Source organism: Motacilla alba, chromosome 4, assembly GCF_015832195.1.
Source record: "Motacilla alba alba isolate MOTALB_02 chromosome 4, Motacilla_alba_V1.0_pri, whole genome shotgun sequence".
Lineage (NCBI taxonomy): Eukaryota > Metazoa > Chordata > Aves > Passeriformes > Motacillidae > Motacilla > Motacilla alba.
Genome location: NC_052019.1, coordinates 5,709,321 through 5,735,871, shown reverse-complemented (window position 1 = coordinate 5,735,871; position 26,551 = coordinate 5,709,321). Strand labels below are relative to the sequence as shown.

At 45.1% G+C, this 26,551-nt stretch overlaps 1 protein-coding gene across 8 annotated transcripts in view; it reads right to left on the bottom strand.

Annotated features, from left to right (window-relative positions):
• Positions 1-26,551, bottom strand: part of REEP1 (receptor accessory protein 1) — a 64,589-nt gene that overhangs the window by 2,194 nt on the left and 35,844 nt on the right. For 3 of the 8 annotated variants that reach the window (XM_038135258.1, XM_038135254.1, XM_038135257.1), the window contains 4 exons: positions 22,509-22,559; positions 16,150-16,318; positions 2,056-2,195; positions 1-26 (listed from right to left, as the gene is read on the bottom strand). The exon at positions 1-26 is cut by the window's left edge and continues 2,194 nt beyond it. In XM_038135258.1, the coding sequence (XP_037991186.1) occupies positions 1-26; positions 2,056-2,195; positions 16,150-16,318; positions 22,509-22,559 (386 nt within the window). Of the gene's footprint in view, positions 27-2,055; positions 2,220-4,351; positions 10,399-16,149; positions 16,319-22,508; positions 22,560-26,551 lie in introns of those variants that run through there. The other 5 variants (XR_005256735.1, XR_005256736.1, XM_038135255.1 and 2 more) reach the window with 5 other exon arrangements.

Genomic DNA, 26,551 nt, shown 5'->3' with positions numbered 1-26,551 from the left:
CGAGGTCTAAGAGTCCTAGGCGGTGCCTGCAGAAAAGCAAGACAAAACTTCAGAGGCATAGTAGGAAATATCTCTTTTTTTTTTTTTTTTTTTTTGTTACAGCTCACCCATCTTTGTGGGACCTCTGTGACAAGGATCCTGTTCCATGCATGAAGTAATGCAGAAGTTTTGGCCCTGAAGATCAGCAATGAATGGCCAGCTGAGGACTAATCACTTTAAGAAACCTGTTGTACAGCCAGGTTACATCAACACATTCCCCTCAGGTGCTTGGCTGAAGATTGCTAATAATTCAGCAGTTGAAAGAGACAGATCAAATTGGTGCCATTTACAGCAGCTCATGGATCTAGAGATCAAACTGGTGGCAGGGAGCCAGCTCTGGTGTCTCCCAGCCCATCCTGCCCTGTCCAACCCATCCACAGCTCCTCGGAGGGTTCAGCTCATGGCTTTACAAAGCTGAAAGGTTTCCCAAGATGGAACACACCAGGCCTTTAATTCTCATGAGGAAGAACTCTTTAAAATCACCCTCTTGCTTGGGAAAGAGGCCAGACAAAATCTGTTGAAATTATTTTAGAAATCAGCTATTGGAATTCTGCCTTGTAGTCAGCTGGTGCAGAGCTTTCACAAGGAGCTCTGACTGCCCAGGAGGAGGCAGACCAACTCCATGAATCTGGTTTCCTGTGGTTGACAGGTTGAGCTCTCCAGACTCACACGGACATTAGTCAGGCTAGCAAACAAATGAAGGAAAAAGCCCTAATCTGCTGTGCCTACTTCTCTCGGAAGAGTTCTGGTGTGGCATTGTGCCTCATGAGCTTCACAGCAAGAAATGGTTATCAGATGTTGTACACGGATTCTCAGTGTGGAGGCCTGTGACTGCATCAGGTAACTCTGCAAGGTGTGGTAGGCTCTTCTACTCCATTTACATAAACATCCAAAGCCTTGTTTTCTTAATAGCATTAACCCATATTTACCTGTAAGGGCCTGACAGGACCAAAGCAAGGACTCTTCTGTTTTATGGGACTTTCAAACCCAAGACCATGCCATGTTTCTGCATTCCCCTGATGCAGCAAGGTGTAACTATTCATATAGACAAGGGACTGCAGCACCGTGAGGTTTTGTTTAGACTCCACCTAAATCTCAGTTTTTCCTAGCTTGACCATAAACCAAAGTAGTTTCTCACAGAGATGGGATTAATCCAACCCTTCACCCCATCTTCCAAGCCTGAAATCTTACCCCAGGTCCCTGCAGTGAATCCCCAACAGCACAACAGATCTGGATGGGATGGGTGTAGCCAGAAAGCACAGCTGGAGCAGAGGTGAGGAGCAAAGCTGCTCTGTGCAGCAGTAATGGATCCCACACCACTCCTGACTCCACAGCTGCTGGCTCCCAGTAGCTCTCTGTAAACCAGGAGCCCAGGGACACAGCCAGACAACTGGAGCAGCACCTCCTGCAGCCTGGCAGAAGGCTGCTCTTGGGGAAGCCATGTGGCTCTTGGAGCAAAGCTGTCATTAACTGCACAGCCAAGGCTCTTAAAGAGGGCATGAACAGCTCTGCCTCCCTTGGGAGGCCACTGGACAGCTCTGGGAGTAGCTGGAGAGGCTGCACCTCTCCATGGCTAGAACAGAGCAGCCCAGACTTTGGTGAAAGCCCCCACAGGTAGGACAGCCCAGCAGAAGTGATTGCAGCTGCTGACCAAACCACACTGCTCTGCTCCCTCACACTGAGCCAAGAAAAGGACTCGGGAGGGAACAAACTCAGCTTCCCACAGGTGGAGATCTCAGCTGCTGGCTGTGGCTCCATCCACCCTGCCCAGATCTGTAAGGAGTCTCTGCCTACAGCATCCCCCACAGAGGTTTTTATTTCCTCCATAACAAAATCTTGCTAAAATTTTGGCAAATCAGAGTGAGATTTGCATTTCCTTTAGTTCTTTTGTTTCCATGAAGCAACTTAAAATGCAGTTAGTGAGTATAGACCAAAGAGAGGTGTTTGTTCAGTTGAAGATTCCAGCTGAAGAATCAAGGAATGTGAGAAGGAGGAGTCTTGACAATATGGAAGTACCTCAAGGGGTTGATCCTTCTTTTTGGGCCTTTTGTTCATGGATGCACAATCATTCTCTTCATCATCTGAGAACACTGAGCCTTTTGTTTCACAGTTTGTCTCAGGTGGCTTCTCATACCTAATGTCCACACTTATTTCACCTATTTAACACAGCCATTTGCAGCCTAAACGTGAAGACAGGGGATGAGGAAATCAGTGATGGTTTGATTCACACAAATGTCACTCACTGCAAAGCCATGCATCTTCCAGGGATAAATAGACAGGAGGGCCACACATCACACTCTAATAATAGCAGCTGTGGGGTTAGAAATCAGTAGGCTCTTGTTTACAAAGCCATTATAAAGTCTATTTTGATTATTTTACACAGAATTGAGACTAAATTCACAGCTTTTGATGTTTGGGAGGTTGACACTAGAAAGAGATTTGTTTGTTTGTTTGTTTGCTCAGGGATAAATAAAAAAACTGATTTCTTCTTCTAACTGGAATTGCTGGTTCCATCCATAGCTCCTGTGTCTACTGCTTCCTCTAGAAGACTCCACACGGGTTTTGAAGTCCTCTGGTAAGCACACAGAGACCTGCCTGGGATGCAGAAATAGGAAACACAGCAGCACTTACAGACTTGAAACTGAGAGTGGTCAAGGCAAGCACTCAGCCTGAGATCCACTGAAGTTCTCAAAAAGCTTCACCAGGCATTGAATGGACCCTCGTCAAGAGGGTGTGTTGCTGGAAAACCAGTGCAGGGAATAGTGTCTCCTCTGTCTCTCTGGAGTAAATGTGGTGGAGCACTGGCTCTGCTGATGTTCCTGAAGGCAGTTTACAGCCTCATAACTTCAAACCACAAACACTTGGTGGTTCTTGCCCTTGTAACTTACAGCATAATCTTTGTGGGACTGGCTGTGTTACACAACACAATCCATTTGCTGCCTGGATACACACAGTAAATGACACAGTATTTTTAATAGCCCAGAGCAAGAGGCACAGAAGAAGAAACCCAACATGACCAAGTTTCCTGCTCTCCATAGCTTCTTACCAGCAGGGCTGGAGGTTTCTCTGTTTAACTGAGAGGGTTTTTTTGATTCCAAAACATGGTAGGAGTGGAACTATTTGCTGTTTAGGTGGCACTGATCAGAATTACTGGGTCTATACTTTATTGCATGAACATTCATAGAAATAAAGCTCTGTGCTTCTTGTCTCAGCCTGACTGTAAGAGTCTGCTGGACCAAAGACTGAACCCCAAAGACTGAACCCAAAGAGGATTCTTAAACATCTAATACTTACTAATCCCTTTTGATTCTTAAAGCCCAAAAGAACTGAATTCTTCGACAGCTCTTCCAGTTGGGTAACAGGCAGAGAGGAAATGATTTGGCTACAGCAACACCACGAGTCACAAGCAGGTCACTGGGGCTCTCCCCAGTGCCATAATAAAGTCAGCAGCTAATCAGTCTCAGCCCACAGGATGCAGCTGCTGCTCAAGACAGCAGCCTGTGCACACCATCCTCTGCCCACTGACCCTGTGCTTCTACCCCTTTATCACCATTCACATGGGCAGGCTGGAAAAACACCACTGCAGGTTTTCAGGAAGACCTGGAAGTTGACTTTTTCCCCAGCTGTACTGAAGATGTTGATAAGCACGTTGCAGAGAGGCCAGGGATAATGCTGAAATGTTTTTATTCTGTGTAGGACTGTAGTGTGAATACTGCACTGTGGGGAGAATTAAATGTTCTCTAGGTCACATGGCAAAAGAGTACAGGAATGTTTTGGTTTACTGTTTTATCCCTCCACTTGGGAAGTGATCTACCCAGGAGCAGCCTAGCTTAGACCCTCTTGGATGTGCAAGCTGTTCTTTGCTGCCTGCCTAAGCCAAATCAAAATTTAGTCAAGTTTAGTAGAAGTGGGTCAGAACTTCTTTTAATGGCCTCACTGAGGTTTGCTCAGTGGCCCAACAACACACCTCCAGCCATGTGCCACTGAGAGCAGACAGGGGCTTTCACCAGGGAAAAAGGGCTTTGAATGGGACAGGATGGAGGGGTGTTGGAGACCCAGAGTTGGGGTGGTCAGTGACCAGAGTGAGGAGACGCTGACTGCTGAGGCTGAGTGACCAGAATCATGAAAATGTGCCATGCTGCCATTCTACAACCAGCCCCTGGAAAAGGAGACAGAAGGACCTGTCAGCCTGGTAATGCTTCTGTGAATGCCATGGTTTTGCAGCACACATTGCTTTCTTCAATACTGTGCTCTCGCTTAAATTAGATGCTGGGCAAAAAAGATACCCAGCCAGCTCTGCCACCCCTGTCACCTCCACAGCAGGCACAGTCTCCTGCAGGCTTCTCCATTCTCCCCATCAGTCCAAGCATCACATCCATGTCCTGAAGCTGCTTCCATGAAGATCAGGAGGAGAGCTCAGCCTCCAAGCTGGCACATTGATCCCTGCAGCTGAGAGCTCTGTAAAGTTCTCTGGAAGTTGGGCCCTCTTCTTCCCTGCTCCACCTCATTGTGAGTGGGACACTGCCCCAGCCAAATGGGAACTGGTTTGGCTTCAGCCTTACTGAACTGGAAAAAGGAAGATGGGCTCTCCTAGGCTTTTCCACCACTTTTCTGGCCATTGATGAGAAAAGATCTTTAATACACACATGGCACTTTCCTTCAGACCTGGAACAAGAAGGGAGGATTCCCTGCCTGTCCTGCCTTGGGAAGGACATCTGTACTGTGAGCAAGCCAAGCTCATATTGATCTGCCAGACTTTGGGGTGCCAGCCTTCGTCCCACATTTGTGGAAGCATTCTGCTGTTGTGGGATGGCAGAGAACTCATCTCCAAAGAGAAGCTGCCACGTGAGTCCCAGCTCTGAAATTGGGGTTTTTTTGTGACTATGGTGATGATATGATAAAAAAACTGATTTTCTGACACCAAGAGGGTGAGTAAAAGTGTAAAGCAGGGGTTAATCAGAAGAACAAACACACATATGAGGAACAGCTGAGAAAGGAGATGGACGTTTAAAGAGAATGAAAGGGTTCTGGGACACCGAGGGTTGTTACCAGAGAAGGTAAAGATTGAGGAGCACAACATTGCCAGGGCTGGAGCGTGCATTTTGAGGACAGCACTTGGGCTTGGGTGACCTCCTGTGTGTTTCTAAGAGCCATTTTTATGATCTGAGGCTGTGGGGCCTCAGGTCACTATCAGATGTCCCCAAAGTAGCAGAGTCAGCAGTGTGTCTGCTCCAGGGAACAACCAACAACCCCCAAGGACTGTCACAGCCAGGAGGTGGCTGTGTAAAAACACGGATCATACACCAGACCTTTGCCCTGACTGTTTGGGAGACTCTCACTCCCCATCCCAGGGTGGGCTGTGTTTTAGGTGTCTCCACCTGTTACATTTATGGCCCCACAGCTCGGTGTGAAGGGGCTGAATTGCTGCAGAAGTGGGAAATGGGCTGGTGCTCCAGGACTAAAGCTGCTGCTGCCTCTTGCAAACACCTTTTCAGTGCACAGACCACATTGCACTTCTCTCTCCACTAAAGCAAGACAGAATCTGACTGTAAACAGTCTAAGGAAATAGATTATTCCAGTTAATTCCTTTAATTCCAGTTCCTATAATTCCATCACAATTCCTCCCAATCCACACATTGGGTGGGAAGCCCTGAAAATGGACACATTTCAAGTTAAAGCAGACATTTGAGTGCTCTGCAGAGTTGGGATCTGAGCTGTTAATGCACCTCAGGGAACAACCCAGCACGGACCAGGAAATGTAGGGCCAGATCACTGCAATCTTTGATGTCTATGATTCAAAAAGAGTAAGAAATTTCACTTGCAAGACTCTTTCTGCAGCAATATCTGGGATTCAGCTGTGTGCTGGTTCAGCAATCACTTTGGTTCGGACTCTGGTCCATGCTGCCATATAAATCTGTACCAAATTCCTTTGGATTTTCTTGAGTACAACAGAAGTCAGGACCTGGCCCATTTTAAGTGCAAGTGAACAAATTACTTGGATCTAGATCCTCTGAAAAATCTGGACACTTAAGTACAATTACAGTGGGAATCAGACAGCTTTGACATTGGAGCTCCCCTTATTTTGCCAGGACAATACTTCTTTCTCCTATCAAGTGAATTCCTCAGGAGCAATGGGAAAACCACAGTCACAGACTACACAAACCAAGAGCGAGGTATTGTATTACTGTAATGGAAGGTAAAGTCACTCCAAAGTTAAGCCTTTCCAGGGCATCATTCATATAAAGAGGTTTGCACACCACTTAATAAGCACGGGAGAACAGATATTTATTATACGATGGCCATCAGCTTCTTTCCCCTGCAACAAAGATAAATTCACCATCATTTCCAAAAGACATTGACCCAAGTCCTGTACTTCCCCAGCACTTTTCATTGCCAAACCAAGGAGTTAGGAGCAGCCAACTACACCAGCACACACTGCCCAGGAGCCACCAAACAGAGGCAGACATCCTTTCCAAAGCTGGAGTCAAATGCAACCAAAGCAAACAAGCCTAATTACATCAACAAAGTCATCCGTTAATGAAAACACATCCCACAAATGAGTGAGTTGTTAAGTGCTAGTCTATTCCAAACACCTCAGAGGAAAATTCATGCAATCTGTAACACTTACATCAGAGTCCCATAATATTTACATAGAGAAAAAGAAAGAATAAACTGTTAGGAGAAAACATTTGGCTGCAGAGGGAGAAGGAACATTGTTTCAGGACACAGAAATATTCATCTTTGCTTTTATCATATCTGTCATTCGGCTGAAGTTTATTAAACAATAATTAATGTTTTCACTTTCTGCTGGTACAACGCAAATGTACTTAAAAACTATTGATTTTCTGTGAATTTTTTTTCTTCCCTGAAGTAACCAAAATACATCTGAAACTATTTTTAAATCTCAAAAAGAAAATCACAAAATGCTATTCAGAAATACCAGCGCAAAGTGATGCAAGCCAGCCCTGTAAAAATTTGCTTCAGTATTTAGTAAAGGGAAATTTTAAGGAACAAAATGCCTAGAGCAACAGAAAATTGCTGTTTGTTCTTTAAGTTCAATAAGGTTAAAAAAAATCCACCGAATAAGAGCTGGAAGCAAAACTGGCTAAGAACCAAAATAAAACCACCTACACAATTTAATTGAATTAGTTCAGAGATGTACAATCAGCTCCCTTGACATAAAGTCAATTAGTGTTTTTAAAGCACTTTCCACTGTAATAACTCACGTGCACTCCTGAGCACACCACAAAGGAGGGGTTGGATTCAGCTAATAGAACAATGAGGTAATTTATTTAAAGCACAATTAAGTGGATGTCCCATTGAGGTCCTTGGTGAGCTGCACTGCTGGTTGGGTGTGATCTGTCACCTTGTGAAGCACAACCCTGCAGTGCACACCCCAAACAGACCCGTTCATCACAAATGTCCCTGCACGTTTCTTACACTGCCCAAGGCTTCTGATCAGCACTTTAGTATTAAATGCCCCCTCAAATACTTGCAGTCCCAACAATTCTCCTGATATACACCTGATTCTTCAATTCACAAGAGATATATTTATTCTCTGCAAGAATTAAAATGGTTTCTCCCTCTCAACCATGCCCCGGGTCTTTGCAACAGCACCTAAGAGACATTAGTTGAGAGAACACCACCAAACATATTTTGTTACTTCTTAAATGCTGGTCCCAACAAGCAAGATTGTTTAATATTGAGCAGCGTTTAAGCATCTGCCAGGCACTGCCAAAAGACAAACAGATATCCCTGGAGATTTTCACTCTGTCCTCTCTGAAAGGGAAAAAGAGCTGTTACATAATTGTACCATTGTTCCTGAATGCTGCAGCCTGACTTTCCACAGAACACAAAGGAGATAAATCAGAAGTTTGGGTAAAAACCTGGAAGGAGTTCCACCAGCAAAGCCTGGCCAGGAACAAAAGCAAGAGGAGCTGGCATAGGAGCTGTCAGAAAGATGTGCTGGAGTACATCTGTCAAACAGGCTTGTGTTTTAGTGAAGCTGCCCAGAGCACAGGAGGATGAATGTCCTGAATTGCATCAATGCTTTGTCATGTCAGACTGTGAGGCCAGTGGGAGTGATCCAAATGGGCAGGAAAGGGCTCTCCTGTGGAGCCAACAGCTTCAGCACAGAGAATCCCACCCGTGCTGACAGGGACAGACCTGCTCCAGAGCAGAGGAGCCCATCAGCACCCAGCCCACCCGTGCTGACAGGGACAGTCCTGCTCAGGGGGCTCATCCTGGCCTTCAGGCTCTCCAGAAATGCACACTCCATGGCACCTGCAGGCCTCATCCTCCTGACACCTTCTCTCAGGGTATCATCCAGGGAGCAGAATGCTTGGACTTTTGCTCCACCAGCCTGTGCTCTCCCAAGAGCTGAAGAGGTTTCTGTGAGTCAGAGAGTGAAATAATTGAGTTTTACCTGCAAGAGCATTAATGCAACTGCTCCTGCCAAAAAGACTGCACCAAGGCTCTAAAGCAGCTTTTAATATGCTTGCTTGAGGAAAGACTTGACTATCTGCCCATTTAGATTATAAACTCTTAGGAAATGAGAGCTGTTAATGATGGGACTCTGAAATTTGCTACACTAAAGTTTGCACCAAGAGAAGATGAGTGCCAATAGCTCAAGGCAACTTAGTCCTAGCTAAACAAAATTAGATTCTTTCTTCCCCCAGCTTTTTGTGGCACTGAAAAATGTTCACATGATGTAGTCAGCTCTCCAAGCTACCAAAGATGCACTTACAAAGGAGCATTTTAATGGCAGGCCACTGTCTGAGAGTGCATTAATGCATCTATTGCCTTGGAGACAGAGAAAGGGCAGCCTGTGGAGACAGAATGAGCCCTCTATGACACAGAGCCTTGGCACATCCCTATTGACATGGTCTAAGGGACTGGATTATGCTGGAGAGGGGGCAGGAATAGTAAAACAAGCCAATGTGAAAGACAGGGGATTCAATTTCAACAAGATCCGAATTACTTTGGGTCCAATTCATAAACACATTGGACTGATTGCTGCTTTAGCATCATTAAAAGACTTTCCTAAGATTACCTCATGACTTTTAAGCCCATGAGGATTCGGTGATTCTTTTTATAAATAACACTTTGAAGTCAAATCCATAAAATAGGTTTAGGCTAAAATTAGAAGAGTTCTAATAAAATGCCCTGTGAATACAAGTGTTTCATGGTCGTTTCAACAGATATCACCTTAAACATGCTTCCTTGTCCTGCACAATGGCACACTCACCCAGAAAAGGAAGGGTAGCAAATCAAGTATGAGGGTGGTTTTGCCACCCACGCAGGGTGCAAGGAGGCTGTGCCAGCCTGGAACCAGCAGGCTCCAAGCACCAGCACTGCACAGGGCTCTGGCACCAGGTGCAGGGCTCTGGGAAGGCACAGGTGCCTGCAGCACGGTGGCAGCACTGTGATCCTTTAGTCCCTCTGCTGCTGTCTCCAGGTTGATTAGTGTGCAAAATACACAAAAAGCACATGAGATGAGAAGAAAAGGAGTTACAAAGGTTTTTTTGCTTCCACCAACATGAGACACTGCCAGTCAGCATTTCTTTTTTTCTCCCCAGACAAGCTGCTTGGCAGTCCCATCCTCTGGCATGCCCAAATTGGAGTTCTCCCACTCCTTTCATCTGTCACTGGGGAAAAATGCAGAAGTGACATGTCTGGGCTCTTAGCAACCCAGCTAACTGGCACAGCACTGAAAAGACCACCGGCAGCTAAACCATTCACTGCACTCTGACGTTTGTAAACACAATAAATGCTGGGGACAGTGGGGACATTTTTCAAAAATGCTTCTGCCAGAGACTGAATCAGGGACAGTCAGTTCAATTTGGTCTTAGCATGGTCTGCTGCTGGGATTTGCTACACACCCTGTTCACCCCAAACACAAATGTCCTCTCCACCAATGGAGAAACATGTGCCAATCCTTAGGGAACACAGCAAAACAGGGCTGGGGCTGAGGAGGTTTTGCTGTTGCTGCATTCCTAGCGGATTTACACCAGCACTGGGGCAGAGGAGCTACACTGCACAGCAAGGACATGGCACATCCTCTAGAAGAGAAAGGAATGAAGATTTTCTCCAGAGGAACAATCCCCATCCTTGGGTGACACAGGTCAGTATGGCGAGAAGCACTGAGATTCTTGCCATGAGCACACACACAGCTCCCAAACCCACTCACAGCCTGGCCTCCCCCTGCTTTGCCCCCCCGGTGTTAGGAAACCCAGTGAGCATCAGGAGCAAGCCAGGCTGGGGAATGCAGCCATGCCCAAAAGGGATGCATGGATACCAGGACCCAGGAAATCCAGCACTCACCTCTGAGAAGTCGGCACACCGAGCAACACGTGCACACTGAAAGAGGAGCTGAGCGTTAGCAACTCGTGGGTGAAGCCACTCACCCTCAGAAAACACCTGGCACCATTTTGAAGTGCTCTTCAAGGCCCTGGTGTGCACAGGGAGATGACCAGCGTGGAGCACAGACTCAGGAATGTGCCTCATCCCAGGCTGTGTCCATATGGGTGTGAAGGATGGGGTTAGGTTCAGCTCCCTGGTGCTGTTCTCAGATCACTGAACAGAACTAACTCCTGGCTGAAGGGACCCAGGATAAGCAATCTTGGAGCATGGATGCACAACCCAGTGCAAAAGGCTGTATGATAACAAAACATGATGCAATGCTGGGATTTGTAAGGCTGTGTGCCTGGATTCTTTCAGTAGATTTAGAATTCTTGTAGAAGTCTGGCTGCTGCAACCACTCCCAGAGCTTCTAAAGAAATCTATCCACACATCCCTGATCTTCCTAAACCAGGAGGGTCCTATAGGAATAAATATCCTGATGGAATTGCCATACGAATGAAAGCAGCCAGGGGGATTGCATTGCACCTTTCAGTGAAAGCAGGTGATTCATAACTGTTCATGAACGTGTGAAGTTTACAGCTTCATCTTGAGCACAGTCTGTGTTCCAGGAAACAGCCTAAATTTCCAGTTTGAGCCTTTCAATTTAATGCTCACAGTGGCATCAATGACCACATTAAAAAAAAAGTTATTGAAGAAGAAAAGTGTTTGAGCTCTGTGTAATTTTTTTTTAGTTATGATTATCCTGCACTGGAGACACTGGAAGTTCTTCTACAGTTTCACAGTGATTTTAAAGCAGCACCATTGAGAGCAGATGTCTCACTGTCCCTTGCACTCTGGCCTCCACCTTCCTTGTCCCATTGCTGATATCTGTGCTGCTGCTCTCCACTGCCTTGAGGATCTGACCCGGGTCAAGAGCAACCTGGAAGCAAGGGGTAGCATTTAACTTGAACCAAATCCTTGACTGGGGTCAGCGTGTAAAAATAAGATTTAAATGTATCCAAAGGAAAAGACAGATGGGCCAGAGGCAAGCAGCTGGGTTAGATACTTTTAGTGGGAGTGCTGCCTCACATTGGCTGGATGCTGCTGTGAAACTATGGGCTTCCTCAAGAGATCTGCTGTGGGTTCAGCCTCTGGTCTTACACAGAAGGAAGCTGATCACAGTTTTATGACAGTTTATTCTCTGGGAGTTCAGACAATATATATCTGAGTTGTTCTCACACATCTTTCTGGTCGATGGGGACTGAATACCCAAGCACATCCTGACTGTGGATGTTCCCCCACCTTTGTTGTGTACTGCAAAGCTTTTGGTCCTTCAGCACAAGACCAAAGAAAACCAGCTTTGATTCTCTCCTGCTCAGAGGAATGGAGAGGATCAGAAAGCACACTGTCCATTTCTGCTTTGAAATCATTCCAGATAAGAATATGATCTTATTCTTAGCCTGGGACAAGCTTAAGCAGAAAGAACACTGGTTTTGGGCAAAACAGAGGGTGGCTGCATTGTTTGTGATCCTCTGCCCCAGGCAGCATCAGCTCTGGACACTGACTGTCCTGTGATGCAACACAAATTAAGGTAATACTGTAAGGTTAAGAAGTGCAAAAGCTCCTGTTAATAAAGACAAGTCTCTGTGTGGATTGCTACTGGCCATGTGCCAGAACAACAGGATTCCCTTGAAAAATATTTGGAAATATTGTTCTGGAATTTACAGTTTTCCATAACAGTGCACAGCCACATGACATTTACAGTTCCCAAAGGAAAGAGGCAGTTCTGCCTGTGGAAAGGGCACAGGTTGGAGCAGGCATTGAAGTAAAATGTCACAGTCCATCATCTAGGTGCCAGGACAACAAACTGAGCAATACTGAACCAGAAGTGAAGTGAAAAATCAGATGAAGAGGTGGTGGGCCTGCTACATGGTGTGTCCTTGGTGCCCATCAAAGGAAGGTGTGCACATTTCCCCGGAGCTGTTTGTGGGGTCAGCAGCCACCCAGAAATCATGGCAAAAGCAGCCTCTGCCTCTTCATGTCTTTGGGTGTGGCTTTTGACTGGCTGTGAGGAGGAGGAGAAGGGTCTTTCTGTGTGTGAACACGTCCAGAGCCCCCTGTGTGCTGAGCAGTCCCACTCCTGCAGAAGGACCATCCTCCCAGCAGAGCTGCACAATGGACAGGCACCACTGAAAGGCAGCAAAAGGTAGAGGGGGCAAAAAGTAGTAAAGGGTAGAGGAAAAGGAGCAATTCCCCTTGTCTGAAAGGCAGCTTGTGCTTATTGTATTTCTTGGCCTCATAAGACACTCTTCAGCAGACAAAAAAAACCCTTTGCTGTATCTGCATGAGGTTGTTACACAATGGCAAACTCTTCACACAGTACTTTGTGTCAAGAGGGGATTCAAAGAATCACAAATCCATCTAAGCAGCACCATTCACATGACAAAAATAACAACAGTGGAAACAAAACGGGCTGAGTGTTTGTGTAGCCCGGTCCTACAGCCAGCTTTTGGCCACAGCCCACTGGTGCCAGGAGAGCCTTTTCTCATTCTTCAGTGGGCTTGGAAACGTGCCCAAGAGTTGTGAAACCAGAACCTGAACCACTGCTGGTGCTCACAGGGGGCTGGGGGGGTTTAATACCAACAAAACTGGATTTTAGCACTCCCTTCTGTGCAGGGAAGAAAACAGACCTCTCCCTATGCCTCTGTCTCTCCAAAACACTTTATTTCACCTATCACACCTGCTCTTAAACACAACAGTCACACGACAGGACTGGAACCAGCAACACCAAGTTCCACACCAGGTCTGGCTGTGTGTCCTCTGCTCAGGGCATGGGACCCATATAAACAACTCTGAGCTCAACCTGAAGAGCCCTCTCTGCTCTCAGGTGGGGTCAGCTCCCAGCACCCTCCATGCCAGGTCCCGTGTGATGACAGGGGTTTAGCTTTTATTGGCTTATTTAACATGTATTATGTTAACATGTATGTTAACATGTATTTTTATGTTCAGACATCACAGTTCCAGCTATACCTTAATTCTAACCATATGAGTTTTCAGAGCTCTCATCAAAAAGGGATGGTGGTTTTGGTGTGCTTTTCTTTCCTGAGTGCTTGATCTATAATTCTATAATAGCAAGGCTATTACCCCTCAGAAACTGAGCTCTGCTGTGTTGTCAGTCAAAGAAAACACACCAGGTGAGAACATGGCTCTGTGTTTTTCACTGTGAGCATAACCTTTAAGTCCAGCCCTCAGCTAATCCCCTTAATTAGTGTGGTCACAGAGAGATCAAGGAGCAGGCACAATTCTAGCTGGCAGCAGTCAAGGACAATCAACATAAGCCTCCTTTGAATTATATAAAACTTTGGGGTTTGTTTTGGGAGTCATTATCCTCCTATTTTAAGGTTTCTACTTAGAACACCAGGAATGAAGCATTTACAGAAGGAAAGGTTAAGCTGTTTCCTTTTCTGCTGGTTCTTTCTTAATACTGCTAATATATTTGTGGATTTGCAGTGGGACTAGGATGGAAGGAAAAAAGAGAGGGAAATATCTCTAAAAAAAAAAAATCAAACCAAAATTATCTACTTTAAATCTGCGTTAGGTGACAAGTTGCTGATGTAAGAGGTGATAGAGCACCAGGAAATTAGAAGTACAATGCAAGTTCTGTAATTCACAAGAAAAATAGTCTATTTAAAATGTGAACACCCCCATGCCAAACACAGTCTGGGTCATATTTGATGACTCCATCTGATGTCACATTGACTATGTCCCACCATTTTTAAAGCAGGTAAAAAACCAGAGGAGTTCAACGTTTCTGTGAGGCAGTGGGGACATCTGACAGGGACATTTATGCCATCTGAGGGCTTTGAGACAGGAGAAAGGGCTGTGTCCTGCTGTTCTGTAGTGACTGCTCATGCACAATCTCACACATGCACACATTACATGTACATGTAGCACACTAATGGGCAGAGGCAAATTCTGTCTACCCCTTGCTTATGTCCAGCTCTCCAGCTAAACAAATATGAAAGGTGGAATGACGGAACTATGTCTGGGCTTAGTGTGCCCAGAGCAGTGTCACCTCACCAGAACATGGCCGCCAGGATGTGGCACAGTTTGGGTGACACATCACAGTCTTACACACGCAGAGGACAGCTGGTTCTGATCAATGCTCCCCTCCAGATATTCTGGCTACACACAAAATGGTGCCCTCATGAAAGAGCACAAGAACTGAAGAGACCAGAACTGCATCTTTCACTTCCTGTGATCAAAAGTGAGAGCAAAGCTCGAGCTGGAGCCTCCCACCACCTGCAAGAGGAGTCTGTTTGTATTCTCTGCAGGTGGAGAATGAGGCACCTCAATGAAACCACCAAGTGAGATGGGACAAACAGAGGTCTTGGAAGACTTTGCAAATTTGTGCAGTTTCCATTTAAATAAATAAAAAAAATTAAACCCAAAATCTCAAATTACTTGAATGCAAAATTTGTGATAAACTCTTAAGTCTGAGTTCAAAACGTTCATGAACAATTTTTCAGAGATTCATTCTGAGACATCCTTGTGCACTATGGATACAAAACCAGACCAAAATAAAAACCTCTTGTGTAAATAAAAAACTCTTGTGTCTCGAGACAGGGGTTTGTGGCCAGGTGAGCTGACTTCACTGTCTCAAGAGCAAAACTACAAAGGCTGCTCTACTCAATGTAGAACTAAGATAACTAAATTATGGTTTATTTGTGTCATTATTTATTTTTGTCTAAATATGTGACTTTTTAAAGACTTCTTTATTCTGTGCGTGAACACTTCATTTTCAGACTGATTACGTCAAGAGAAGTGTACACAAGACCTTGTATAAAGATGAGAATAAAACCACTGTGCACCAACATTTCAGTTTACCCATAAAGAAAATGTATTCAACGGATAATATTTTTAAAAAAGGAGAAGTCTGATTCACAGAATTTATAAAAGGCTTGAAGGATACTCTTTAGGAAGCATGAGACAAGACATTTCTAATACAATTCCAAAACTAAAGCAAATTAGAAGGGGTAGCAACTACCCAGGCTTGAAACAGTGCAAGTGTTTGCACAGACCTCAACACACCCAAGCTGAAACTGCTGAATTTCTGACTTGTCAGCATATGTTTCACAAGCTACCAAGTGCAACACGCCTGCAACTTTCCGTGGTTTCTCATCACAGCACTGGAGTTGAGTGATCTTTAGTGGTGTGTGGGAATCCCAGAAACCATCTGGAGCCACCTCCTTGGGATAACCCTCCATGTCTCAGTTTTTGAGATCTAATCTGCAAAGCTATCTCCAATTAAATGTTTTGGATTTGGACTCAAAAAGATTTCTTTAACAAAGCTCGAAATAATTTTTTTAACAGAATCCTCAGGAATGGATCTTATTTACAGCATGATATTTCTCCCCTTTGTTCTTTCAGAATTAGAAAACAAACCATTGTCCTTAGGACACACAGTTTTTTCAGCATGGCTTGCAGCCCCCAGCCCAACTTTCCAGCTCAGGTTGCAAAGACTGAGCCTGGCTTCTCTGCACACTCAATTCTCATCCTTGGTACCCGCCAGGAATAGTAACCATCAAATGATGATACTGTTTTTTTTCTCCTAAGTGCCAAGAGACTCGACAGCCTGTCTGTGTCCTGGGAATTCTGGTATGTGCTGCCTGCAGTGTCCGTTCCTCTCTGTTCCTGCCAAGGGCATGACTTCATTGAACAGTGTGATATTCCAGACAGCACAACACTGAAAATAACACTGGCACTTACCTGAGCTGCCAGTGCCTTCTGATGCACTTCTGGATGGTTTTGGGTGGCTCTGTTTGCTACTTGTCCGTACAGTGACCGAGGGAGGGACGGTGCTGCTGCTGTCCCCACGAATGCTCGACAGATCCTGCATGCTGAAGCTCCGTAGTCTCTCAGACAGGGCTCCCTGTCCCTAGGTAAAGCAAGTCAATAACACAAAGTTAGATCCAACATTTTGAGACTTTTTCTCTCTTTCTCATTGAAATCCATCAGGACAATAGGAAGAAGAAAAAATTGTGTGGTCCAGTGACCTAGAGATGACAAAAACATGTTGCTAGAAGTATCATTCCCTCTTTTGGCTCTTCCTTTTGGAGTGGTTCTGTGGAAACATCTCTGACTCTTCACTGCAGTGAGCACAGAGCAGCCTTGGCCATGCGTTGAATTTGCAGGAACCCCAATAAGGGGAGAGATGAGTGAATCTGCCTCCATCTTCTTAGAAGGCTAATTTATTATTTTATGATACTATATTACATTAAAGAATGCTATACTAAAACGACACTAAAGAACAGAGAAAGGATACAGACAGAAGGCTTAACAAGAATGATAATGAAAACTCGTGACTCTCTCTTCCAGAGTCCCAACACAGCTGGCTGTGATTGGCCTTTAAGTTAAAATAAATCACATGAAACCAATCAGACAATGACCAGTTGGTAAACAATCTCCAGACCACATTCCAAAGCGGCAAAACAGGAGAAGCAATCGGATAATTATTGTTTTCATTTTTCTCTGTGACTTCTCAGCTTCCCAGGAGAAGAAATCCTGGCAAAGGGATTTTTCAGAAAATATGGCAGTGACAGCCATGTGTAAAGGAGGAGGATGTTGCTTTATCTTTCTAGTAGGTACTTTCCTTCCCTAGGAATGAGTCAAACAGATGCTTGCCTTCAGAATCACAATTAAATGGCCTGCATCAAAATAACTCCCTCTCAAAGTTAACCGTCTATGATGATATTCACCCAGCCATTCTCAGCAACACACAACATTTCCAGAGCACAGAAAATTTGAAATTTTAAGCTAATAAAGATATTGTTTATTTCCAAGAAATACAACAATGCTTTTTTTTTTTCATGCAGCTTAATGAAGAAATGAAGTAATGCAATATTTTTCTTTCTTTTTACACCAATTCTCAATCTGACAACAAAGCTATTCCTTGATGAAAGGAATGGAACTGTAAAGGATAGGTTGGTTAAACGACACTTTCCATTAAAACTGCATCCCATCAAAAGGTTGACTGTAAGTATTCTGTAACCCTCATACTACAACACAGTCATAAAGTAGGAACACCAGAAAAATCAATCCATACAGAATCGTAGAACTTTTGAGCTACATTAAATGACATTCAGAATATAAATAGTATAACTGATAAAAATTACATTTATGCTTTAACATTTTATTGAGGGGGGAGGATCTGAAAGCGACTTCATAGCACATAGTCTTGAAAAAACACTGAAGTAAACACAAAGAGCCTGATTCTAACGTTCTCTCTGCAAATGTAAATTAGGAAAAATTCAACGGATTGTTTGACTGAGATGAAATCAGAAAGAAGGCAAATAACAGACAGTAAATATTGTCCTGTTTAACAAAAAGATAAGGCAACCTGTAGAAATTCACCCACCACTTTCATCTAGACTTGTATTTGTCCAAGCAGCACAGCCTGACTGCTGCCACAGGACTTAGGCTGGGCTGGACCAGAGCACATCACTGCTCCCTTCTGGGCTGCAGCTCTGAGCAGCCTGACCCAGGGTGCAGGGCAAGGCCAGTGGGGAGCTCACTCTGGTGCTGGTCTGGCAGAGAGAAAGGACTCATCCTGAACATCCACAATCAAAGGCAGGACTGGAAACATTCCTCGCTAAAGCTGTTGGGCAACACTGCCTGTCCCCTAAGCACTGGCATTGATCCACAGGGAAGGCAAAGCAATAATTTACCTACTGATTTATCAGCACCACTTCAGAAATCCTGCATGCAGAGTAAAGGAAAATCAGTGCCTCTACCTCATACAAATTCCTCAGCACCTTACTTTTAGGGTGTGTAAGTAGAGAGGGCATCAGGTGCTGACACAGTCACTGTGACAGTCTGCACTTTTTACATTCAAGAATAGTGACAGGCCAGTAATCTCCAACTTTTCAGCCTGAAGCTTTTTGTACGAGAAAAATGAGTTCAAACTTCCTTCTCAACTCCACATTTAGCTTTCCTGCAGAGTGTTACAGAGAAGCAGCAGACTTACTTTGCTCTTTCCCACTAGCCTATTCTACTTTTGAAAGTATTTTAAATTGATGGGGCTTCTTTGCTTAAATAGCAAGACATATTATGTTGCTGATTTTATTTGCATGGCAGTGGAGTCCTTAGAACTTATATTTTGCTAAACTCTCACCTCTGCCCTTGCATTCTCCAGCCTGGCACAAGAGTTGATGCCTGAATTTTGGCTGCTCCTGCCAGTGGCTGAGCTACTCTTGGGGTATGCTCTCACTCCAAGAGACATCTCCAGTTAATCCTCTTGGGCCAGTGTGAGCTACGTTTACTCTGCAAATGTTCCTGGGCTGGTAACTGTAGTTGCTTTGCATGGCTGGTCAGCTGGGTGAGATCTCAGCTGCCCAGAGCTCAGCGCAGCTCTGGATGGGTTTTGGAACCTGCACTGAATTCCTGCAGACACCCTATTCTCAGCGACTGCTTCAAAGCCAACACAAGATATCCTACCCTGCAGCCTGATTACAACAGGCAGATCTCCAGTGAGAGCAAGCTGACCATTAAATAATATTTTACTATTGCAGAATGACTGAGCCAGCAAAGCCAGAGGGTTAGCAACTGCTGAACTGTAACTTGAGTGCTGTATTCCTCCCTCACAGCCAGCTCAAGTGTCAGCAGGGCTCAGGCTTTTCACCTCCCCCCAGCTGCTCTGCCCAGCCAGCTAACCCAAATTCCACTTCATTCCAGCTAGCAGTTTATGTGTGTGGACATGAGTCAGGTTAGAGACGAGATTCATGTGTCAGACCAACCTGGCAGGGAAGATGACACCAACACATCGAAAATGAAGAAGATGTGTTAATATTCTTGCAGTGCACCTTGTGATACAGCAGCATAGAATGATCAAAGGCCCCAGGAGAGCTTTGAAACAGGGATCTGATATGTGCCTGTCATCTATGGGTCTGTTACATCACTGTGTAATACAGAGCCTTGAGCACAGACTGAAGCAGCTGAACTAACCAACTTTGACTTTCTCCAGGAAAAAAAAAGAACTAAAATGGCCTTTTCTTAATTTTTGCTTTAATTTAACCTGAGTTTCTAACAGCAAAAATAAAGATGGTTTATAAAAGAGGTAATAGCAAATGTTACTGTTACTGTTCCTACCATTCTATGAAAAATTTTTCCAAATATCAGAAATGGCAAGAGCAGCAAGGGCCTGGGCTGAGTGAAGGCACTGAACACCTGTGAAAACCTGCAGAGTTCCATTTCTTTTCTTTCCAGTTTCTGCACCTTTGGCCTTTGTAGGGATACACTTGATTTATTTGCTCCTAGAATACAGCGTAACACTCACAGTTCTTTCCCAGTTACTTGACCCCAAAATAGAAATGTGACAGAAATTACCATAGAATTTGGATGGTTTCAGAGTAAAATGGAAGATATTGTTTGCCAGCTTTTATTTCCCTGCCACATAAGCTGGTGTATATGAAATCACAAACATTTGAAAAGCCAGCATGGTGAGGGCTTGCAGAGCTATGTTTTAGAAATAAAGACTTTATCCAGATGCAATGTTTATTATTCCACAAAAATATTTCTCTTTTATTAGCAAAAGAAAATAACAAGTTAATAGCTTTATTTCTCGACAGAATAAATTTAGCACAGCACATGTTTTGGGCTGTATTTTGTTAAAACAATCATGTGGAAGATGAAGAGCAGCTGTTTGGGGGAATTTTTGTTTACTGTTGTGGCCACGATCATGCAGATGCTCTTCCAACTGCTAGAGACATGAGAGATATCCCAGGAATTTCAGCACAGAGAGAGGATCCAGCTCCTGAAGCTATGCCTGTGCTGCAGGCCAGGGGCATGTTTGCAGCACATCCCCAGAGATCTGGGCTAGTTTTACCCTAGAGGGTGTGACAGCAGTCACATCGTGACAGTGGCTGTAGTAACACCATTTCTGTGTCAGCAGAGAAGCAGCTCAGTGTTATTACACAGCCTTCTGAAAGCTGTGACTGGGAGGGCTGTGGGACTAAGGGTGACACCACCTCTCTCTCCTCCTCACTGAACACCAACAATTGCCAGGACGATCGTGCTGGCAGTGTGGGATCTGTGTTTTCAGGACTTTAGAGGACACAAGCATGAAATGGTGCTGGAAAAATGAGCCCTAACTTCCTTGGGCACAAGAAGCCCTGCCTGGACTCAACTTCTCATCCAGCTTCTCTTCAGACATGGACCACCCCTGTGGGCATTCTGATTTTAGAGAATGAACCAGTGAGTTTGCTAGACAGTGAGGTTCTGGGGAACACAGGTGTCTCTCTGTTCCCTGATCACTACAGTGCATCTGTCCCCAAATTCATCTGCTCTTGCCCACAGGTGAAGGTACAGCACAAACTGAAAGTGGAGCTCTTCAGGCTTCCTTTCCCCAGCATCTACCAACCTCACAGGTTCTCTTTTTTTCAGAAAAGAGCCAGGGCTCAGTGCTACTGAATAGGATAAATGACAAATACCAAAAAGGACATGGTAATTTCCCTGCCCAGTCACTGCTATCACTCGATATCAACCTTATTTTAGATTCATGACTGCACCAACAGTTTGAGGGCATTGGCCACCAAGACAAGCTGCAGAAGCTCATTTGTGATTCTAAGTGAAATTAAAGCTCCCAACCACATAGTAATTGATCTAAAACTAATTTAAGTATATCTGCCTGATTTGGTCAGAATGACAGTAGTATAGAATTCCTTCCTCACCCACATCTAGCACATTCTCTCCTTTTTGCTTTAAAGAATATGACAAAACAGTATTAAAACACTGAACTTCCAGAGCCAGCAACCTACACACTGCCTTCCTCTTCATGTTGCAGACATCACCATTATCATCTCCAAAAACAAACATCAGCCTCTCTGGGTCCAGAGCACAAACACTGATGCAATCAGTATTTGCCTGGAAGGATCAGAAATACTTTCAAAAAACTGACATCTGCATAGTAACAAGCACTTTAAAAGGCACTCCAACAGAAAGAGCTGGAACTGTCTTAATTTCTTTTACCACTTTATAATCAGTCTCTGCATTCCCATTTGAACTAAAACTTTTTAGAGGAAAATGCATTTAGGAGTCTGGGAAAAACTGGGTTTGAATTCAATGGAATTATTCATTATAAATACTTCATGTATGTAGGTAGCTAAAGTACATAAAAATAAGCACGTAATTTTAAAATCTGCAATTTGTATAACAGTCCCATTGAATATGACCTCAATATAAACAAATAACAATGTCTAGATTTTATCATTCCTTCAGTCTGAAAATATGAAAGAATACTTAAATATTATTTAGGCTTCAAAACACCTCTAATACCTACAAATTCCATTTTGCAGCTGTGGAAACTATGACACAGCATGACAAATCAGTAACTCAAAACTGCCAAGTCACAAAAGAGAAGCTTTTAATACAATCAGCGTTAATGCAGGATGGCACCTCCTGGCCTTTTGTCTCTTAGGATCAGCAGTTAATGGACAAGCAAGAGAACACTAAGTCACACTCAGCACACTTCCAGCACAATCCTCAATCTGTTAATGTTCTCCTCTCTTTTTGCTGTAACTGTGGTTAGCAGTTCTCCCCCACAGATGTCTGCATGCACGTTGCAGCCTCCATCCTGTCCACTGCAAGGTGCAGTGCACATTCCCAGGATGCCAGCTGGGGCTGTGGTGTCAGCAGGACTGCCCCAGCCACACCTCTCAGAGATCCTTCAAAAGCTCCACTGCAACCCCAACCATCCCCACAGGGACCACAGCACAGGGAGAGAGGCTCCCTTCATCCATTAGTGAGAACACAACAGCACACACAGCAGCTTGGCCAGTGAAGCAGCAATCAGCCCAGTTAAATGAGTGTTCCATGTCAAAGCTCCCTGCCTGGAGCTGGAATCTCTTCCACTGCCAGCAGAGGACTTGGAAGGCAATTTGCTGATGAGCTCAAGGACAGGCTTTTAAAGCTCAGCACGCAGGATCTACCCACTGGAAGCAGTGCAGACAGCATTTGGCCTCAGACCAATCTCAGCTGAAAACAGTCCAAACTAGTCTAACAACTAGTCTAACAACTAGTCTAACAGGGAGCAGACATTAGTTAGGGGTTAGTAAAAGCACTCAGCAGATTACCTGCCCTTTTTTCTGGTCCCAATACAAGTGTAAATGGAGTAGCTGAGAGACCTAGCAAAGGGAAAAGAGAGAGCCATTGTGGCAACACACATAAAAGCTTTGAGAATAAGATCTATTTGAAGCATAAGTAATCGAGGTGAGACATGAGCATGACACTGGGCACCATGTGCAGAGACTCACACACACATAAAAAGCAGGGACACCCACCCATGGACTACACCTCTGAACATAGGTCCTCCCTTCCTCAGCTTCCCCAGAGAGATGGAGAAACCACTCCATAACCCCAGCTGACAAGGTGTCACCTAACACGTGTTTTTAAAGAGTAAACCAAATTACAAACACAATGGGCTGCTACTCCACTCCTTGCACTTGATTGATGCTTCCCACTAGAGAAACCCCTAGTGTCAGGCCTAGTGACTAATTTAGGCACAGGATTATGTGAGGGACACGTGGCAGTCATTTTAGCCCTGGTGACTGACAGTTCTCCTGAGCAGTAGGGTGACAGTGGGGAATTGCTCATGGCACTGAGCAGGAGTTTGCACACAGAAGCTTCCTCATGCCTGGCTGCAGGCAGGCCCTGAGCAGAACCATCAGCTTTATGGTCTCCCAGGCATGAGTGAAGGAGTAAATTGCTTCTGCCACCATATGAACACAAACATCCTACAAGCAATATCCTTATTTATGGCCAGGGCCTGCGTGCCATGCCTAGTCTGGAAGAGCTGCCTGTTTGGAAATGTCATACAGTAATAAAGACTCAAAGGGAAACCAGCTGACGTTAATGTTGATGGTGGAAACATCATTTCATCCACCCTTTTTTTGTTTGTGCAGTTAATTTCCTCTCCAGGGAACTCTTTGTTATTGTTTCTCCCACACTAGTCTCTCTGTATAAATTTATTTTTTGGTTCTGCTGTCCTGTGCATTCAGTGAGTGTTGTTTGCTTGTTGGAGACACCAGCCAAACAGCCATGAAAGAGAAACTGGAAAAACTTATCTGGATTGTAACTCAAACAGCATTGGGATCCTATGGATTTGTGAAAAACAGATTCTTAAAGACTTCTGAATAAAAGATGCATCACACGTGACAAGGATACTTCACAAAGTACTGCAATCAGTGGCACACTACCATATATTTTAAGAAAGCCATTTGTTGTTCCTCTCTATTGGCGTAAAATTGCTCCAAGATCTTTGATTTTGGATCCCAAATGGAGATCCTTTGAAAGAAACTACTTTCAAAAGCAACAAGCTCAGCTCCTCTGAGAGAACAGCAAAGTGTCCCCAAAGGCTTCTCACACTGTGAACTCTGAATCACTCCTGACCTCTGCAGCTCTAGGCCATGTTACTGCTGAGGGCACATGATGTGGCCATCACAGATGTGGTGCTAAGGAGATTGGTCAGAACTGTGCTCCCATATGTTGGCTCAGCAAAGGAGCACTCTCCCTCTGAGCACTGGGATCTAATCATTACAAAGAGGCTTTATCAAGCATCTTAAGGGAAAGGATGCTCCCCACCCCTGCCTCCCTCTCCCAATCCAAGCAGAAGTGCAGTTCTCCACTGTTATGTCACAAAAGGCAGCATGTCTCTCCCACACAAGTATTTTTCTCCCAGTTTCCACAGTAAATACGTGCAAAATCACACATTAAATAAGGGATCTAAATATTGATTTTCAGGCAATTGCACTGGCTACACCAGCTGGATACTAGAAATTAATTAAAGGATGCTGTTTGTCCAAAGAGGATAAAGCCTAAATCATCACCAGCATTTCCCTCCCAGTGTCCTGGTTTAAAAATCAGCAAATGCACTGAGAAACTTCCTGATAAATTTCTTGGGCTGAAGGGCCTTAAGGTAATGAAGCTATAACCCTCCAGGGGAAGGTGAGCCCAAGGGTGGAAATCGAAATGAACGGAATGGAAATGCCAGCCCAGACAGGTGGTTTGGGAACTGCTGAGGCTGCCCTGCATTCGTTCAGCAGGTGGATGCTCACCCTGAGCCCTCCTGCCTGTCTGCGTGCCTGCTCCTCTGAGCGATGCGCGCAGTGACGGCTGCTCCCGCGAGCCGCATTCCCCGCGCGTGACAGGCTCCCGGACTCTTCCTCAGACTTATTAGGCACAAACGGGCTTTTCACTGACACCAGTCATGTGTGCCTGCTCCCTGCACCTCTTTTATCTTCTCCTGCCAAGGCTCAGCACTCACTGCCAGCACCCCGCTGTGCCCCACTCCCCTGTGTAAAAGCGGGCACGCAATGGGCCACAGCACCGGCTGCTCTGCCACCTCACCTGCAGAAGGGCAGGAGAAAGGCAGGGGAAGGTTCAGTGTCAGAAACCTCTGGACTACACTGATCTGTTGGCAGTGGGATGTTTTCTCCAAATCTCCTTTGAAAAGCAGCGTTGAGGCTGCAGCTTGGGGATGGTTAAGTGGTTGGGAGCAGGGTTTGTCTCCAGGTGGGGAAAGAAGTGGGTCTGTTTGGCAGAGTTGGTTTGTTCAGGCTGGGGAAAAAGTGTCACCCTGATTTTCTAAGACCTTGCTAAGCCTTCTGATGTTTGTATTCTTGTAACAAACTTTCTCACACACAGTTCTATAAACAACTTATGTTTTGCATTCTTTCATGGAGGAGGAGAGAATTGATAGACTCTTAGTCTGTCCAGTGTCATTGGAGAGGTGGCACTGTCACCCTCCAATCCACTGTCACTTTTAGAAAACTATAAATGTTAGAGTCAGAAAATAAAGGTCCCTCTTTTTTGTTCACCTGAAGAGCAGCAGTGTCCGTGTCGTCTTTTCGTGTCGTATTACGACAAAAAAGGATACATCCAAACAGGATCTGGGAAACTCAGCAGCTTGAAAGAGAGACAGCTGGGGGAGTGTAAAACTGGTGATGTGTGGGTTGTAGAAAGACAGGGGGAAATGGCAGGGCTGGGCAGGCTTCTGGGAAAGCAAGCAGGGATAGAGGAGCTGGGGACTGGGGACATGGCAAGCACCAGGTGGTAGCAGGCTCAGGGTGACAGGTGAAAGATAAGTGCCAGGAGTGGTGACAGAAGGGAGTAGATAAAAGTGTGCTGGAGAAGGTTGGTGCTGCTTCCAAGCCACTGGAGCCTGTCCTTGCTGCAGTCACTTGTGTCCCAGCTGCTTACACTGAAACCTGCGTGGTGGCCCTGAAAAGCCCACTTATGCCCGGGATCCATGTGATGGATGCACTGCCTGGCACTGCCTGGCCAGGGCCTTGCAGCAGCCCCATGGCTGGGGCTGTAACAGCCCTGCTGCTGCTGCTGCCTCCTGCTGTGACCCAAATGCAAGCTTGTTTTCTCTCCACCAAGGTGGGCTGGAAAGATGGTGGTGGTCAGGGCTCTTCGGGAATGGAAATGGCTGAATTAGCTGGAACTAACTGAAAACCCACAAAGAGCAGCAGGATTTACTGCCTGGTCATTTAATCCTACCACTTAGGACTGACCCACTTGAAGTGACCACATGTGACAGAATCACCAAGTGATGAGGACAGGATTAGAGCCCCAAATGAGATTATGCTCCTTGGTGGGGGATGTGAGCTGCTAGGGGCAGAGAAAAGATCTGTGTTGAGCACCTAACAGGGGAAATAAACCAGATATCCAACATTCTGTTTGCCTAGTGAGCATCAAAAATAGACTCTCCAGAGAGAGAGAAAACACCCAAGTGAGCCAGCTGGGCAGACCCAGGGTGCTTGGGACACTGACAGCTCCTCAGCCTGTAAAATGAACTGGCACAGGTTTGTGCCAGCATTAGCACAACTGTGGCTTCAAAACAGAACAGAGCAGGGGCAGGGAGCAGGAGGAGGGGGAAGGACAAGCCTGCAGTTGGCTAGCTGAAACCATAGGGTATTTAAAATTTAAAAAAGGAAAGGGACAAGGGATCAGAGGTAAGGAAGGTGTGGCTGTGCATAGCTTGCAGCATCTTAGCCTGCAGTAAATATATAAGCACCACCCTGTCACACACCAGTGGTAATCAGAGAGGCAGAGGCATTGTGCTGCATGAAAAAAAGATGGTGGATAAACAGGATGGATTAAAAATATGGTGGAC